This window comes from Sarcophilus harrisii, chromosome 6 (assembly GCF_902635505.1).
Source record: "Sarcophilus harrisii chromosome 6, mSarHar1.11, whole genome shotgun sequence".
NCBI classification, from domain to species: Eukaryota; Metazoa; Chordata; class Mammalia; order Dasyuromorphia; family Dasyuridae; genus Sarcophilus; species Sarcophilus harrisii.
In genome coordinates, this window is record NC_045431.1 from 235,157,895 (window position 1) to 235,176,525 (window position 18,631).

The 18,631-nt window shown below is 59.5% G+C and overlaps 1 protein-coding gene across 1 annotated transcript in view; it reads left to right on the forward strand.

The window, feature by feature from the left end:
• Positions 1-18,631, forward strand: part of BRSK2 (BR serine/threonine kinase 2) — a 144,513-nt gene that overhangs the window by 73,375 nt on the left and 52,507 nt on the right. The window contains exons 2-4 of the mRNA XM_031943593.1: positions 6,558-6,652; positions 11,107-11,192; positions 17,424-17,564. Of these exons, the coding sequence (XP_031799453.1) occupies positions 6,558-6,652; positions 11,107-11,192; positions 17,424-17,564 (322 nt within the window). The remainder of the gene's footprint in view (positions 1-6,557; positions 6,653-11,106; positions 11,193-17,423; positions 17,565-18,631) is intronic.

Here is an 18,631-nt window from a genome sequence, read left to right on the forward strand (position 1 = left end):
TGGTTTTCTAGTTCCCACAGATACCAGTACTCAGACGGTGATGTCATGGTTCTCTAGTTCCCACAGATACCCAGTGCCTAGGTAGTGATGTCACGGTTCTCTAGTTCCACAGATACTAGTACTGTAGGTGATGTCATGGTTCTCAGTTCACAGATACTCAGTACCAGGGCGGTGATGTCATGGTTCTCTAGTTCCCAAACCAGTACCTTAGGGCGGTGAGTCATGGTTTCTAGTTCCCACAGATACCAGTACCAGCACGGTGATGCATGGTTCTTAGTTCACAGATACCAGTGCCAGCACGGTGATGTCAGGTTCTTCTAGTTCCCAAACTCAGTACTAGGGTGGTGATGTCATGGTTCTCTAGTTCCCACAGATACCAGTGCCTAGCGGTGATGTCAGGTTCTCTCAGTTCCAACAGATACCAGTCCAGCAGGTGATGTCAGGTTCTCTGTTCCCACAGATACCAGTCCCAGCAGGTGATGTCATGGTTCTCTAGTTCCCACAGATACTCAGTACTCAGCACGGTGATGTGCATGGTTCCTAGTTCCCACAGATACCAGCCAGACGGTGATGTCAGGTTCTCTAGTTCACAGATACTCAGTGCTCAGGGCGGTATGTCAGGTTCTCTAGTTCCACAGATACTCAGTACCAGCACGGTGATGTCATGGTTCTCTAGTTCCACAGATACTCAGTGCCAGCACGGTGATGTCATGGCTCCTCTAGTTCCCACAGAACCAGTACTCAGGGGGTGATGTCATGGGTTCTCTAGTTCCCACAGACACCTAGTGCTCAGCCGGTGATGTCATGTTCTCTAGTTCCCACAGATACCAGTCTCAGCACGGTGATGTCAGGTTCCTTAGTTCACAGATACCAGCCTGGCACGGTGATGTATGGTTCTCTAGTTCCTACAGATACCAGTACTAGCAGGTGATGTCTGTTCTCTAGTTCCTCCCAAGATACCTAGTACCAGCAGGTGATGTCATGGTTCTCTAGTTCTACAGATAATTAGTACTCAGGGCGGTGATGTCATGGTTCCTTAGTTCCCACAGATACCAGTACCAGCACGGTGATGTCATGGTTCCTGTTCACAGATCCAGTCTAGGGGTGATGTCAGGTTCCAGTTTCCACAGATATAGTACTAGGGCGGTGAGCATTGGTTCTAGTTCTAAGATACCAGTACTAGGGGGATGTCATGGTTCTCTAGTCCCATTAGATACCAGTACGGGCGGTGATGTCATGGTTCTCTAGTTCTATAGATACTCAGTACCAGGAGGTGATGGCTGGTTCCTTAGTTCCTCAGAGATACCAGTCCCAGCACGGTGATGTCATGGTTCTCTAGTTCCACAGAACCAGTCTAGGGGTGATGTCATGGTTTTCAGTTCCCAAGACACCGTAAAGGGTGGTGATGTCTGGTTCCAGTTCCCACAGAACTCAGTACCAGGGTGGTGTGTCATGGTTCCCAGTTCCAATCTCAGTCCTGAAGGGATGTCTGGTTTTAGTTTCAAGATACCCCAGTCCCCAGGGGGTTCTTTCCCCGTTTCCCCAATACCAGACCCTTGGGGTGGGGAATGCTGGTTCCTGTCCCAGGGCTGAAGGGGGGATTTCCCCAGCAAGATCTGTACCCGCCGGTGGGAGTATGGCCTGTTCAGAGTCCTGCCCGAGGTGAGGGCCCTTTGTCCTGCCCAGGACCTAGGGTGGTGATTTGGTTTCAGTTCAAAGAAAGGAGAGGTGAGCAGGGCCAGTTCTCAGAACCAAAAGGGAGCAGGGAGTCACGTTTTTCTGTTTTAAGATACCAGTGCCCAAAATGGCATGGTTTAAACCCCAGATACCTTTTCTCCCTGGATTCTGGTTTTAGTTCACGAACCAGTACCCCTGGAGCCCCCCCCCCCCCCCCCCCCCCCCCCCCCCCCCCCCCCCCCCCCCCCCCCCAAGTTTTAAAGACGGTGTGTATTCTTAGTTCAGAGATACCAGTGCCCAGACTGATGTCAGGGTTTCCCAGTTCCCCGACACCCAGTACTCAGGGGGGGATGTCATGGCCTAGTTCCCACAGAACCAGTGCTCAGCACGGGGTCGGTTCCGTTCCCACAGATACCAGTGCCAGCACGGGATGTCACGGCCTCAGTTCCCACAGAACCAGTGCCCAGCACGGTGATGTCATGGTTCTTGTTCCCCACAGATACCAGTGCCGCACGGTGATGTCACGGTTCTTAGTTCCCAAGATCCAGGCTCAGACGGTGATGCCGGTTCTCTAGTTCCCACAGATACCAGTGCCCAGCACGGTGATGTCATGGTTCTTAGTTCCCACAGAACTCAGTACTGACGGTGATGTCAGGTTCTCTGTTCCCCGGAGATACCATGCCCAGACGGTGATGCTGGTTCCTCAGTTCCCCAGACACTGACTAGGGTGTGTATGGTTCTGTTCCCTTAAGATACCAGGCCGCACGGGATGCGGTTCTGTTCCCACAGATACCAGTGCTGCACGGTGATGTACGGCTCTAGTTCCCAAGATACCAGGCCCAGCAGGTGATGTCATTTTCTTTGTTCCAACAGATACCAGTATGCACGGTGATGTCATGGTTCTCAGTTCCCACAGAACCCAGATGGGCGGTATGTTGGTTTCAGTTCCCCAAGATACCAGTACCAGGGCGGTGATGTCTGGTTCTCTAGTTCCCACAGATACCAGTTAGCACGGGATGTCAGGTTTCAGTTCCCAAGATACCGTTTCCCGCACGGTGATGTCAAGGTTTCAGTTCCCAATACCAGTACCCAGGGCGGTGATGTCATGGTTTCTAGTTCCCACAGATACCGACTCAGGGCGGTGATGTCATGGTTCCAGTTCCCATAGATACCAGTACTCAGGGCGGTATGTCTGGTTTCAGTTCCCATAGATACCGGACCCAGCACGGTATGTTGGTTCCAGTTCCCAGAGATACCCAGGCCCAGCACGGGATGTCGGTTTCAGTTCCCAAGAAAGACTAGGGGGTATTCATGGTTCCCAGTTCCCAAATACCGTGCTCAGCACGGTGATGTCATGGTTCCCCAGTTCCCACAGATCCCAGTGCCCTCAGACGGTGATGCCGGTTCTCAGTTCCCACAGATACCAGGCTCAGGGCGGTAGTCATGGTTTCAGTCCCAGATACCAGTACCGCACGGTGATGTCGGTTCCAGTTCCCAAGAACCAGACCGCACTGATGCCAGGTTCCCCAGTTCTCAAGATAATACCCAGGGCGGTGATGTCATGGTTCTTAGTTCCACAGATACCAGACTCAGCACGGTGATGTCATTTTTCTAGTTCCCACAGATACCAGTGCCGGGCGGTGATGTCACGGTTCTCGCCCAAGAACCGGCCCGCAGGGATGTCACGGTTTCTGTTCACAGAACCAGGCCAGGGCGGTGATGTCATGGTTCTCAGTTCCCAGATACCAGTACTCAGGGTGGTGATGTCATGGTTCCAGTTCCCAAGATACCGCCCCACAGGGATGTCATGGTTCTCAGTTCCCACAGACACCAGACTAGGGTGGGAGCTGGTTCTTTAGTTCCAAGATACCAGTGCTCAGCACGGGATGTCAGGTTTCCCAGTTCAAGAACCAGTTAGCACGGTGATGTCACGGTTCTCAGTTCCCACAGGAACCAGGCCCAGACGGGATGCTGGTTCCTAGTTCCCACAGATCTCAGTACCAGCACGGTGATGTATGGTTCTGCCCCACAGAACCAGACCCAGCACGGGAGTAGGTTCTCTAGTTCCCAAGATACTCAGTACTCGGGCGGGATGTCATGGTTCTCTAGTTCCCCAGATACCAGTACTGCACGGGGATGCTGGCCCTTGCCCCAAGATACCAGTGCCAGAGGGATGTCATTCCAGTTCCCACAGAACCAGACCAGGGCGGGATGTCATGGTTCTCAGTTCTCAAGATACCAGACTCAGGGCGGTGATGTCAGGTTCCCCAGTTCCAAGATACTAGATCAGGGCGGGTTCTGGTTCTAGTTCCCATAGATACCAGTACCCAGCACGGTGATGTCCGGTTTAGTTCCCAGAGATACCAGTGCCCAGCACGGGATGTCGGTTCCCTAGTTCCCCAGACACCAGTACTCAGGGTGGGAGTCGGTTCTCAGTTCCCACAGAACCAGTGCTCAGCACGGTGATGTCATGGTTCTCTAGTTCCCACAGATACCAGTGCCAGACGGTGAGCAGGTTCCTCGTTCCCACAGATACCGGTCGGGCGGTGATGTCATGGTTCCCAGTTCCCACAGATACCAGTACCAGCACGGTGGCAGGTTCCCTTTGTTCCCACAGATACTCGTACCAGCACGGGATGTCAGGCCGTTCCCACAGAACTCAGTACTGGGGTGATGTATGGTTTAGTTCCCACAGATACTCAGTACCAGCACGGTGATGTCATTCCTTAGTTCCCACAGATAATGCCCAGGGGCGGTGATGTCAGGCTCTAGCCACAATTGTGCCCAGCACGGGGATGCACGGTTTCCCAGTTCCCACAGATACCAGTGCCAGGGCGGTGATGCTGGTTCCTTATTCCCACAGATACCAGTACTCGCACGGGATGTCATGGTTCTCAGTTCCTACAGATACCGATAGCACGGTGATGTCAGGTTTCTAGTTCCCACAGATACCAGTGCCCAAGGTGATGTCACGTTCTCTAGTTCCCACAGATACCAGTCCCAGAGGGTTGTCAGGTTCTCTAGTTCCCCAGATACTCAGTCTCAGGGGGGATGTCGGGTTCTCTAGTTCCCACAGATACCAGTACTCAGCACGGTAAGGGCCCTCTGTTCCCACAGATACTGGCTCAGACGGGATGTCAGGGTTTTAGTTCCCAAGATACCTTTGTAGACGGTGATGTAGGTTCTCTAGTCCCCAGATACTAGACCGGGGTGATGTCTGGTTCTCTAGTTCCCCCAGATACCGTACCCAGCAGGGATGCTGGTTCCCAGTTCCCAAGAACCAGTACCCAGCCGGGATGCTGGCCTCAGTTCCCAAGAAAGTTAGCCGGTGATGTCAGGTTTCAGTTCCACAGATACCAGTACCAGGGTGGTCATGGTTCCAGCCCCAGATACCGACTCAGGGCCGGGATGTCATGGTTCCCAGTTCCCACAGATACCAGTCCCAGCAGGTGATGTCCGGTTTCCCAGTTCCACAGATACTGTCCCAGCCCGTGATGTTGGGTTCTCTGTTCCCACAGATACCCAGACTCAGCACGGTGATGTCATGGTTCCTAGTTCCCACAGATACCAGTCCAGCACGGGGATGTCATGGTTTCAGTTCCCACAGATACTCAGTGCCAGACGGGGATGTCAGGTTCTCCAGTTCCCACAGAACCAGTACCTGGGCGGGATGCTGGCCCTTTAGTTCCCAAGATACCGTTAAGGTGATGTCATGGTTCTCTAGTTCCCACAGATACTCAGTGCTCAGGGCAGTGATGTCATGGTTCTCTAGTTCCCATAGACACTCAGTGCTCAGCCCGGTGATGTCATGGTTCTCTAGTTCCCACAGATACTCAGTACTCAGGGTGGTGATGTCATGGCTCTCCAGTTCACACATGCTCAATGTCCTGTAATGGTGTAATTGTACCGAGTTATATAAGGGCTGAGAAGAGCTGGGAGAGAGACTTTTCACCTCTGACCAGCCTCCTGCTGGCCCTCCTGCCTCCTGCCTCCTCTCCCCAATTCCATCCCAGGGACCCCAGAGCCAGCCCGGACATTGCTGGGGTCCTCCTGCCTCCAGGGCTGGTGCGAGGGGGATGTGAATTTTAAAGCAAAGCCCATGGACTTGGAGGAGCCCGGCGTCCGTCCCTGGAGCCCGCCCAGTGTGGGAGTGATGGCCTGGGTCAGAGCCCTTGCCTGGGAAGGCCTGAGGCCCTTGTCCGTGGCCCAGAGCAGCCCAGGGGTGGTGATTTGGTGTCAGTTTTCAGAAGTGGGAGGAAGGAGAAGGGGGTGGGGAAGACATTGGAGGCCAGTTCTGGGCGCTATGTTGGCCCAAAGAAGAGGAGAATGGCCGGGGGAGGGGAGTGTCCTGAGACCCGACCTTGGGAGTGTGAGGATCTGGGTACTTTGGGAAGGGGGGGAGGAACATTCAGGCCAATGCTGCTCCTGATTATAATAAAGGCAATGGAAATGGCGGCAGCGGCGGCAGGAGCAGTGACTGTGCTTCCTGCCGATTCTGCACGTTGAGGTTCTGACGAACCACTTTGCTTACCCCCTTTGTGAGCTCTTCCTGACAAAGGAGGACACTGAGGGTCAGAGAAGTGACTTGGAGTTCACGCAGCTGGTTCTGTGTGAGGCAGGATTCAAACCCAGCTGAGCAGCAGGTCTGGTGCCCTCTGTCCACAGGCTGGCGTGACCGCTCTCGGGACCTGCTTGTCCTGGGTCCAAGTCCCAGATCTTCTGCCTGTTCCTTCAGGGCCTTGAGCTCAGGACTGCTCCACCGCCCCCCACCCCCACCCCCCGCTGGCTCCAACATCCCCTGATCCTGGACAATGGGGGGGGGGCATCTGCACGTGGGCTGGGGATCTCTTTAACTCTGCCCTCCCTTCTCTCCTCCACAGGCCTTGTGAAGCTGGGGGTTCACTGTGTCACATGCCAAAAGGTTGCAATCAAAATTGTGAACCGGGAGAAGCTCAGCGAGTCAGTGCTGATGAAGGTAAGAGCCCGACTGCGCCTCCAGGTGGCTTCCAGGGCCCCTGACGGTCACAAGGGCTGCGCCGGGAAGTCCGAGGGGGCAGATGTGGCTGGGCAGGGCATCGGGCCCAGAGTGAGATCTGGGAAGGGCATCGGGCCCAGAGTGAGAGCTGCAGACCCGCCCCTCCCTCCTCAGGCAGGTGGGAGTGCAAGAAACTCAGAGCCAGAGCCCCTGCCTTGGAGGAGCTCCCTCTAATGGGGGGCAGCGCTAGGTGGGAGAAGTAACATGTCGAGGCCATTGTACAGGCAAGCTCTGCCAGGATGCGTCAGGAGAACTCGGGCACCGGCACTAGGGGGCAGTGGGGATTTCAGCTGGCATCCAAAAAAGGCCCCCCATATTCCCTGACCCAGACTTCTCCCCCAAGCTCTTCTCAAGCTGCCCGCCCATGTCTCCCCCGGATGTGCTCTGGTCCCCAAAATCAGCACATCTGGGCTAGGAGTACTCCGAGTCCTTGGTGGTTAACTCTTCCCTCTGGTCCCCCCTAGCCTCAGACTTACTGGCTGAGGGACCCTGGGCAAGGGTCTTCAACCCTCTTGCTCAGCTTCCTTGACTGTAAAATGGGGAAATGGGCCCCTCCCTCCCAGGGTGGATGAAGATCAAATGAGACCATAGGTATGAAGCCCTTAGCTCGATACCTGGCAAACATTAGGTGCTTAATGGGTACTTATTTCCTTCTCCTTTTCCCACCCCAAGGGCTGTGTGCCATGGTTTTTGATTTGCTGCCCGGGTCATTTATCAACACAAAAACCCCAGAACCTTTCCTTCAGATGGCCAAGGTCCACGGGATGTTCATGGCGGGTCCTGGGACCCCTTCAGGCTCAGGGCACCCACTTGGCTCCCTTCTCACTGGCCCGGCTGATCGGGACCACAGGGGGCGGCCCCTGCCCCGTTTGGGAGAATCCAAGCCAGACCACACAAAGGGCAGCGGGGGTCCCTGAAAATCCGGGCCCAGAGCTGATGGTCACAGGGGGCGGGGGGTGGAGAGAAAACACCGTCCAGGGCACACTGAGAGGCTTGGGTGCTAACAGCCTGGAAGTGGGAGGAAAGAAGCCCGGGAGCCTGGAGTGAGCTCTGTGGGCCAGGGAACCAGGGGAGGCAGAAAGAGCGCGGGCACTGGACTCTAGCTCCTGGGGAGGGGAGGGTGGGAAGCTGCCTCCGGAACCTTGATGGGCCTGGCATTCCCCACCCTCCTAAAAGCCCCCTTTAGGCTGAGCCTGCCTCTGTCTCAGCTGAGGCCCAGGCCCCTTCCCACCGAGCTTCTGCATTCCTCAGCCCAGCCCAAGGAGCTCAGGCCACTGCACACGGGCTTCCAGCTGTGGCTGGACCTCAGTGGATGAAGGACCGGGCTGTCCCCCAGCAGGAAGAGGGCCATTAGTTCGCCAGCTCCTCCTGGCACACAGCAGGTGCCGCCTAAGCACAGACAGGGGCCACCCAAGCAGGGGAACAGGCTTCCCCAAGGGGCCACTGCGGCCTGAGCTCTGGCTGCCCTAGACGCTGACTCGGGCTTTCTGCCAGCCGGGCCCATCCACGCCCGGTAGCCATTCCCCGCTCCCAGCAGCTTCTGGAGCCTCTAAAGTAGTCAGTGATCGTCACGTGGGCCTGGAGCCCATGAATATTTCAGGACTTAGGCCTGGGAAGGGAAGCAGCTGGATTCAATTAAGGCGGTGCCTCAGGGGCAGCTGCCAGGGGCTGGAGGGAGGCTCGGGCTGGAGCATCTGCCCCAAGGCCCCAAGCCAGGGGCCACTCACTAGCACTGGGAATGCCCGAGGAACAGCCCCAGCTCCAGGAGCCCAAATCTGCCTCTTCAGAACCTTCCTGGCCCACAAGCCTCTGAGCCCCTCGAGAAAACATCCCCGGGGGCTTCCTCACACCTTCCTAAAATGCCTCCAGAGCCCTTCACCTTCATCTCCTCCTCTGGACCCTCGCCACTTTCTCTATCGGTCAACAAGGGGAAGGCAGGAAGGAAGGCAGGAAGGGAGAGGGGAGGGAAGGAGGAAGGAAGGAAAGAAGGGAGAGAGGAAGGACAAAAGAAGGGAGAGAGGGAGGAAAGAAGGAAGGGAGAGAGGGAGGAGAGAAGGGAGGGAAAGAGGGAGGAAGGAAGGAGGGAAGGAAAGGGAAGGAAGAAGAGAGGAATGATGGAGGGAAAGAGATGGAGAGATGGAGGGAAAAAAGGAAGAGGGGGAGGGAGGAGGAAGGAGGGGAGGAAAGGGAGGAAGGAAGGAAGGAAGGAAGAAAGGACAGAAGGAAGGAGGAAGAAAGCAAGGAGGGAGGCAAAGAAAAAAGGAGGGATGAAAAGAATGGATGGAATGGAAGAAGGGAGGAGAAAAGAGAGGAAAGGGAAGGGAGAGAGGGATGCAGGAAGGAAGTCGGTCCCCACATCCCCGTGGGCTGTTCTGCTTTCACTTCCCTGCAGGCACAGCCACGGTAGAGCCTAAGCCTCCCCCCCCCCCTGCCGCCCGGGGTCTTGCTCGTACCCCCGCAGCCGGGTCGGGCCCACTTGATAACTGCGTCTTGGATCGAATGGGGGAGGCCCCTGAGAAAGGCGAGCCAGCCTCGGTTGGAGACGGGAGGGTCCTGCTGGGGGCCGGGGCAGCTCTGGGTGGGACTTTGGGAGGCCCTCGGGGGTCTGGCCCCTGTCACTCGGCTGGACACATCGGGGTGCTTCGTTTGGAGAAGAAGGGCCCGGAGGCGGGGGCTGGGGGTCACCGAGGACACGAGGGACTCATGGGAGCGGGAGGGCCCGGGGAGGGCGGACCACTGCCCGGGGGCGTCCTAAGCGAGCACTGTCCCGGTTCTCTCCAGAGGTCTGAGCGCAGACAGAGCCCGGCCAGCGGGTAGGAGGGGCCTAATGCCGAAGGGAGGGGCCTCCCCAACTGTCCCGGGCCGGGCTGGCCGCTGCTGCCCACCTGACCTGCCACTGCCAGTGGCCCCGCCCACCTCCAGGGGACCCCCGGGCCTGCGAATCCCCACGAGCGCGGCCCAGGGCCCGAGGCGGAGCGGAGGCTGAGGGAGGGGGCAGCCGCTGTCCTGCGCCCCAGACTGCCAGACCCTTTGCAGACAGAGCCCTAGCTGGCCCTCCCCCGGGTGGGAGCCTTGCACGGTGCCCAGAGGAGACTGGGCAGCCCCTCCCCCCCGCCCACTTTCCAGGGGGCTCCTGGCGGGGCCAGGACCCGGCCGGTCAGAGGGCGGGGGGGGGGGGTCCCGGCCTTCAAGGCCCTCGGCCCCAGGACGGCACCTGCCTCTTTCTGGGAGTCCGGGAGGGAGCGGGCAGAGGGCTGTGCTCAGGGGCCCGGGGCCGCCCCGCGGGAAGCCGCCCACCTCGCTGGGCCCTCGGGAGGCCGGGCTCCCCCCGCCCCCCCCCTGCTGCCCCCCTGCTGCCCCCGAGGCTGTTCCAGGCCCTGGAACCCAGAACCGGAGGAGGGAGGGGGTGGCCGCGGGGAGCCCCAGGGACTAGCGGGAGGGCGGCGCCCCTGCGGCAGAGGAGCGGGAGAAGGGCTTGGGGCCTGACCGAGGGAAGGGGCCGCTGGGCGCGCAGGCTCCGAGAAGCGGGAGCCGGATTCCAGGCAGCACAGACGGGGGCGGGGCGATCCCCAGGAGCTCATGAGACCCCCGAGGGAAGGGTCTGGGGGCCGATCCTGGGGGGGGGAGGGAGGCGGGAAGGAGGCGCGGAGACGGGCTGGCAGCAGGGAGACTGCGGGGGGGCCCCCGGCAGGGAGGGGGGGAGCCGGGGACGGAGGGACCGAGGAGGAGCCGGGGGTCAGGAAGGCCGTGGGGCATCCTCGGGGCGACGGGACTCGGGGAGGGAACAGGGCCCCCCGTGCGGGGACTAGTAGGAGGGGCCGCACCCGCACATAAGGGCGGCCGCAGGGCCCGGGTTCAAATCCGCCTTCGGGCAGTAGCTGTGCCGTCCCGGGAAGTCCCTCCAGCCTGCTGGCCCCCATCTGAGCCCCCGGCCCCCGCGGAGGAACGGCCGTGGGGGTCTGGGGTCGGCGGACCGGCCCCACCCCGTGTCCTCATGTCTGGGAGTCTCATGTCAGATTGTGCTTCAGAGCAGCAGATCCCGCTCCTCCTTGTCCCGGCTCAGTGCTGAGCGTAGGGAGGGAGATGGGGAGGAGGGAGGAGGGAGGGGAGGGAGGAGGGAGGGGGAGGGAGGGAGGAAGAAAGGGAGAGAGGGGAGGGGGAGGGAGGGAGGAAGGAAGGGAGGGAGGGAGGGAGGAAGGAGGGAGGGAGGGAGGAAGGAAGGGAGGGAGGGGGAGGGGAGGGAGGGAGGAAGGAAGGAGGGAGGGGGTTGGGACCCCCCCCAATGTGTAACTGAATGAGCCCAGGTGAAAGCTGGGAGGGCGGGAGGGAGGGACAGAGGGCGCTGCAGCCAGTACTAATGGGCTTCCCCTTCTCTGTTTGTCTCCTCTGTGCAGGTGGAGCGGGAGATAGCCATCCTGAAGCTCATAGAACACCCACATGTTTTAAAGCTGCACGACGTTTATGAAAATAAAAAATATTTGTAGGTATTGCTGGGTGCAGGATCTGGGGCAGGAGGAGCGGGCGGGGCTGGGGGGGCTTTCCTTGAGGAGGGGGAAGAGTCGCAAGGGCAGGTGAGAGGTCACTTCTCAGTTGAAAAAGGAGGTATGGGGGGGGGGCGTCTCCACCTGCCCCGGGAGGTGTCCTGAAGGCCCTGGATCACTTCCCCTTGCTCTGTCCTGCCCTGAGGCAGCTCTGCTCCGAAGCTGCCCCTGGGCAGAGAGGCCCTCGATCCCCGTGTCCCCCCCAGACATCCATGGGAGTCACCGGTCTCCAAGGCTGCAGTTTCTAGAACTTGTGCCCGAGTGGATGGTCCTCCCCTCCACCCTCACCCCGAGTCTCCTGTTTGTCCCCAAGGCCTGGGCGACCTCTGGGCAGACTCGCTTAGAGGCCCAGGTCTCCCCCAGGCAGGATTGGAGTCCCCCCTCCTACAGGAGGTGGGAGAGAGAGTGAGAGGTGCCAGCACCTCATTCCTCGGTCGGTGGCTCCAGGATCCCAGGGCCAGGGAACTTTGGGGGTGCCTGGTATCAAGAGGGAGGCTCTTGGGGCCCAAGAGGTGTTGGGGGCCCCAAGCAGCCAGCCCTGCCAGCCCCTCCCACCGGGCTCTTGGCCCCCAAAGAGCGGGAGAGAAAGGGGAGCTGGTCCAGGAGGGAGAGAGCCTTGTGTGGGAGTCCAGGGTTCGGTGGGAGGGGTCTCCCTCTCCTTTAGGCCCCCTTTGCCTCCCTCGGAGGCTATGGGTCATTACAGAGGCCGACCCGGGAACCTTCAGTCTGTCCCGCTGGCACCTGGTGACCCAGGGTCCAGCCCTTCCTTGGCAGCCACACCGAGCTCAATGGCCTTATGACTGTCAGGCTGGGAGGGAGGGGAAGCTGGCCTTGGGTCCTAGAAATGGCCACCCCGAGAGCCCAGCCCCCCCCCAAGACTTTGGTGGTTATTTTCTAGTTCTTCCCCTGCACAAGGAGGGAAATCTGGGAGGAATGGGGTGGTAGTCAGCCAGGAGAGAAGGGAAGAAGGGATCCCAGGCCCCAGAAGGCTGCAGGGACTCGGGGAGGGAGGCTGGGCCCGGCTCCGGGGTTCAGGATCTGTGAGAAGAGAGGCCCCTGGGCAGCCTGCAAGCCCCCGCTGAGGCTCTCGCTATACAGAGAAGCCCCTCGTGTCTCAGGTCATAGACACCCGCAAGAGCTCTCGAAAGCTCCCCAGCCTTGTCTCTCTCCCAGTAGGCTCTGGTGCAGAAGCTCTTTCCAACTGCTCTCAGCTGTCCTACAGCGGCCAGAACTCCCATGGCCCCAGCTGGCCTATTTTATGTTCATCCTGGACTAGGAGGAAACAAGGGGAAATAAAAGCGTGAAGGAAAGGAAAGAAAGGAAAAGAGGGAGAGAAGGAGAGAGGGAGGGAAGAAGGAAGAGAAGGAAGGAGGAGGGAGAAAGGAAGCAAGAGGGAATAAAAGAACTAAAGAAGGGAATGAAAGAAGAAAGGAAGCAAGCAAGGGAGGAAGGAAAAGAGAGAGGGAAGGAGGAAGCAAAGGGGAATAAAAGAACTAAAGGAAATGAAAGAAGAAAGGAAGGAAGAGAGAGAGGGAGGAAGGAAGAAAGGGAAGGAAGGGGAGAGAAGAGGGAAAAGGAGAGGAGGCTGATTTAGCACCTCCTGGTTTTCCCCAGTCCCAACATACCACTTTGGGCCCAAAGGCTGGCCTTGCAATGGCCTGGACAGCTGATGAGTTCTGGACAATGAGAGCATTATCTCAGACCCCACTGGGAGTCAAAACGGGTTTGCTGTATAAGAGTCTCTGTGTCCTAATTTCCTCTAGAGCTTCCCTCCTGCCCTTTAAGACCAGCCAGGGCTGCGCCGCCCAGGACCTTTCCCACCTCGGGGCCAGACTGAATCTCCATGAACCGTAGCCAGACACTAGGGCAAGTGACGACTTTGAAGAGGGCGAGTTCCCCACATCCCTAGTGCTGGGACAAAGGCTGGGAGGCTGCCCCTTGAGAAAAGGAAGGCACATCCAGGAGCCTTCGGTGACCCAGAGGCCACCAGGCAGAGGCAGAAGCAGAGCAGGACAGGTCGCCTCCCTGGTCCATCAGGAGCTAGAGAGGAAACATCCTTCATCTGGGTCCTTAGTTCTTCACCTGGGTCCTTCCTCAGTCCTTTGCCTGGGTCCTTAGCCTTTCACCTGGGTCCTCAGTCCTTCACCTGGGTCCTTAGCCTTTCACCCAAGTCCTTAGTCTGTCACCTTGGTCCTTAGTCTGTCACCTGGGTCCTTAGTTCTTCACCTGGGTCCTCAGTCCTTCGCCTGGGTCCTTAGCCTTCACCCAAGGCCCTTAGCCACCTGGGTCCCAGGATTCTCACCCCTGTCCTTAGCTCCATCACCTGGGTCCTGCCTCACCTGGGACCTCAGTCCTCGCCTCGTCCTTAGCCTTCACCTCAGCCTCCCCAGCCTTTCACCCCGGTCCCCAGCCTTCACCTGGGTCCTTAGTCTATCACCTGGGTCCTTAGTTCTTCACCTGGGACCTCAGTCCTTCGCCTGGGTCCTTAGCCTTTCACCTGGTTCCTTAGTCTGTCACTTGGGTCCTCAGTCCTTCACCTGGGTCCTTAGTCCTTCACCTGGGTCCTTAGCCTTTCACCTGGATCTTTAGCCCTTCACCTGGGTCCTTAGCCTTTCACCTGAGTCCTTAGTTAGCCTTTCACCTGAGTCCTTAGTCTGTCACCTGGGTCCTTAGCCCTTCACCTGGGCCCTTAGTCCTTTGAGTCCTTAGTCCTGCACCTGGGCCCTTAGCCTTTCACCTGGATCCTTAGCCCTTCACCTGGGTCCTTAGTCTGTCACCTGGGTCCTTAGCCCTTTACCTAGGCCCTTAGTCCTTCACCTGAGTCCTTAGTCCTTCACCTGGGCCCTTAGTCCTTCACCTGAGTCCTTAGTCCTGCACCTGGGTCCTCAGTCCTTCACCTGGGTCCTTAGCCTTTCACCTGAGTCCTTAGTTAGCCTTTCACCTGGGTCCTTAGTCTGTCACCTGGGTCCTTAGCCCTTCACCTGGGCCCTTAGTCCTTTGAGTCCTTAGTCCTGCACCTGGGCCTCCTACCTTCACCTGATCCCAGTCCCCTTCACCTGTCCCAGTCTGTCACCTGTCCTAGGCCTCCTACCCAGGCCCTAGTCCTTCACCCGGAGTCCTTAGTCCTTCACCCGCCCCCAGTCCTTCACCTGAGTCCCAGTCCTTCACCCGTCCCCTGTCCTTCACCTGTCCTAGCCTTCACCTGGCCCTAGCCCTCTCACCTGTCCTAGTCCTTTCTCACCTGTCCTTAGCCTCTCTCACTCTGTTCCCTTAGTCTGTCATCTGTCCTAGTCTCTTCACCTGTCCTCAGTCCTTGCCTGTCCTAGCCTTCACCTGGGTCCTCAGTCCTTCACCTGGGTCCTTAGCCTTTCACCCAAGTCCTTAGTCTGTCACTTCCCAACCCGGCCTCCACCAAGCCTCCCAACCTTCTCACTCCCTGACCTTTAGTTCTCTTTCTCTCACCTTGGGTCCTTAGTTCTTCACCTGGGTCCTCAGTCCTTCGCCTGGGTCCTTAGCCTTTCACCTGGGCCCTTAGCCTTTCACCTGGGTCCTTAGCCTTTCACCTGGGTCCTTAGTCTGTCACCTGGGTCTTTAGTCCTGTACCTGGGTCCTCAGTCCTTCACCTGGGCCCTTAGCCTTTCACCCGAGCCCAGTCTGTCACTCTGGTCCTGCTCCGTCCTCACCTGCCCTCAGTCCTTCGCCTCCGTCCTTAGCCTTCACCCATGCCCTTAGCCTCACCTGGGTCCTTAGCCTTCACCCGGGTCCAGTCTATCACCCGTCCTAGTCTTCACCTTGGGGACCTCAGTCCTCGCACCTGTCCTTAGCCTTTCACCTGGTTCCTTAGTCTGTCACTTGGGTCCTCAGTCCTTCACCTGGGTCCTTAGTCCTTCACCTGGGTCCTTAGCCTTTCACCCGGGATCTTAGCCCTTCACCTGGGTCCTTAGCCTTTCACCTGAGTCCTTACTTAGCCTTTCACCTGAGTCCTTAGTCTGTCACCTGTCCTAGCTCTTTCTCTCACCTGCCCTAGTCCTTTTTGAGTCCTGGTCCCTGCACTCTGCCCTTAGTTTTCACCTGGATTCCCAGGCATTTGTAGTCTCACACCTGGGCCCTGTACTGTACCTGGGTCCTCAGTCCTTCACCTGGGTCCTTAGCCTTTCACCTGGGTCCTTAGCCTTTAACCCGAGTCCTTAGTCTGTCACCTTGGTCTTTAGTCTGTCACCTGGGTCCTTAGCCCTTCACCTGGGCCCTTAGTCTTTCACCTGAGTCCTTAGTCCTGCGCCTGGGTCCTTAGTCCTGCACCTGGGTCCTCATTCATTCACCTGGGTCCTTAGCCTTTCACCTGGGTCCTCAGTCCTTCACCTGGGTCCTTAGCCTTTCACCTGTCTCAGCTCCTCACCTGTCCTTAGCTCTCACCTGTCCTCTGTCCTCACCGTCCTTAGCCCTTCACCCGTCCCCAGCCCTTCATCTGTCCCAGCCTTCACCTGTCCCCCTCAGTCCTCACCTGTCCTTAGCCTTCACCCGCCCTTAGCCTTCAACTCCAGTCCTAGCCCTTCACCTGCCCTAGTCCTCACCTGAGCCCTAGTCCTCTCACCTGAGTCCTAGTCCCACCCGCCCTAGTCCTTCTCACCTGAATCCCAGTCCCACCTGATCCTAGTCCTGCACCCCAGTCCCTAGTCCTTCATCTGTCCTTAGCCTCACCTGTCCTCTGTCCTCTCACCTGTCCTAGCCTTCACCTGTCCCCAGCCTCATCTGTCCTTAGCCTTTCACCTGGGTCCTCAGTCCTTCACCTGGGTCCTTAGCCTTTCACCTGGGCCCTTAGCCTTTCACCTGGGTCCTTAATCCGTCACCTGGGTCCTTAGTCCGTCACCTGGGTCCTTAGCTCTTCACCTGGGTCCTTAGCCCAGCACCAGGATGGGCCCCAAGGACCCTTGCTGTGCTAACTTGGTCTCCCGGTTGCTGACCAGCTCTCCCCATTCCCCAGACTCCCCCTGAGCATGGGAAGACTAGCACGAAGAACCCGGGAGAGCTCTCAGGGCTCACTTCTCCTGGGCTCTGCTTCCATCATCCCCCTGGCCCCTGGCCCATTGCAGGGTGGGGATCGGCGGCTTGCCCCCGGGAACGGGTCACTGGTGGTCCTGGCGCCACCAGGAGGAAGGCTCTCAGGCCCCAGGCCAGGGCCTCCCACGCGGGCCCCTCCATCACCTGGGCAGCAGGAGGGGAGGCGGGCACTAGCCCTGCAGTCAGAGAGGGGGGTCCCAGCCCCTCCCCCCAGGGCCAGACAATGGACAGCGCTCTTGGCTTCGTGCCAAATGCAGGTTTAAAAATTCATGGCCAGCCTGGGAATGGAGGAGCTCTTGCATAATGGAGCAGCCGGGCTCAGGGATGGTTAGGAGGGTCTGATCGATGGAGAAGGACCAGAGCTGGCTGCCTGGGCCTGGCCCCGGGAGGAGGCGCAAGCACACAGCCAGGGCGTGGGAAGAAGGGAAGGGCCGGGGTCTGGGGTCCCGGACGCCAAGGGAAGCAGAGGGACACCTGCCGTTGGCAGCCCAGCCTCACCCCGGGCTCCGTCCCTGCCCCAGATGCGGGCAGGATTCCCAGAGTCCCCAGGGCTGGAGAAGCCCGGCAAGGATGTCTGAGGGCGGGGAGCGGGGACATGACTTTAAATCCCTCCCTTTGGGCTGAGGAGGGGCGGCCGGGACCCCATCCCTTCCCACCAGGGCTGGGGCTGCCCCTGGCCCCGGGAGCTCCCAGCTGCAGGCTGGGGTGCCAAGGCCGGGAGGTTCAGCAGCCACAGAGGTGCTGGGGGCAGGACCAGCCTCTCTCACCCTCTTTGCTTTGAGCCCCCGGGGGGAGCTGGCAAGGTCACAGAGGCGCCAATGCTCTGCCAGGCTGGGTGCCAGGCATCCTCTCGGAGAAGGGGAGCGGCCCGGCCGGCTCAGAGCCCTGCTGCTGCCAGCCCCGCGGGCACAGAGGCCTAAGGATCGGCTGAGCCTGAGCCCTCGGCACCCTGCAGACCCAGTGGGTGGGGGGCACCTCAGAGGGCCCGGAGCTCCTCCCGGGGGCCGGCAGGCTGGCAGAACAGGCCGTCCCCGGGGGATCTGGGGGCCCCGAGGGGGCGGCGCGTGTTGGGGGGTTGGCCACTAAATCGGAGCTGGCTTCTTCCCCACAAGATACTTGGTGCTAGAACATGTGTCGGGTGGTGAGCTCTTCGACTACCTGGTGAAAAAGGGGAGGCTGACCCCCAAGGAGGCCCGCAAGTTCTTCCGACAAATCATCTCTGCTCTTGACTTCTGCCACAGCCACTCGATATGGTGAGTGTGGCGGGCTGAGGGCGGGCCCCCGGGTGTCCAGACCCGCCCTGTTGTGCCCCCTCTGCCCGGCCCCTGCCTCCCCCTCACAGGCGGGAGCAGGCGCTTTCTCCAGGGCTTTCTCCAGGGGCGCCCAGGGGCCGGGGAACGGGGGCGAGGGCTTCCTTTGGGGCTCGCCCAGAAGGCGCAGACGCAGCTGCCAGAGCTTTCCAGGGGCCACGGATCCGACGCAGGCAGCCTGCGCCGGCCGCCCCCAGTGACTCCCCCAAGGGGCAGGCCTGCGTCCGGGAGCCGCTATGAGCCCGGTACAGGCCTTTCCATCAACTATTGGCAATTGGGAATGGGGGCAGCTGCCAGCCGGTGGGCCCCGGGGGGGCTGTCAGCGGGCTTGGCGGAAGACAAGGGCCGGTCCTGGAAGAGGAGATAGGATGTTCTTGTCAGGGATGGGAGGGGAGCTCCCAAAGCCCCCCCCCCCCCCAACCCCCTCAGCCAGAGAGCACTGGCTGCTCCAAAGGAAAGAAGGAGGCAGCCCCTGGGCAGCCAGGAGACTTCTGATTGGCTGGCTGTGACATCACCAGTCTGGGCTGCCATTGGCCCCCATCTGTGTGTGATTCTCTGAGTCTCTGAACGGTGGGGAGTGGGCCCTGGGGGGTTCTGGGACAGGAGGAGGAATCAGATAACCCCCCACCCCCCCCTCAGGAAGCAGATCTCTGAGACAAAAGAGCCGTTCTCGGACTCGGCGAACCTGATCAAGCCTGGGGCAGCAGCTGTCCCAGTGGCAATCTGTGATCAAAGGGGGGGGGAGGGGAACAGCCCACCCCGATCGGCGTCTCTGGGGTCCCAGGCACTCACCCTGGGTCCAGGCCTCCTGCCTGGCTCTGCTGCCCCAGCTCAGAGGAGCCCCTCTCGGGCCCCGAGGCTCGGGGGCTTCCCGGCTGCCCTGTGCATCCGCCCAGGTGCCAAGGGGCTGGAGGGGCCAGGAGGGCCTCAGTCACCCCGATCTGCCGCGTCCCCATACGGAGGGCCTTCTCCCCCTGGGTCCCTCCCCTGTCCCCCTGCTTCCCTTTCCT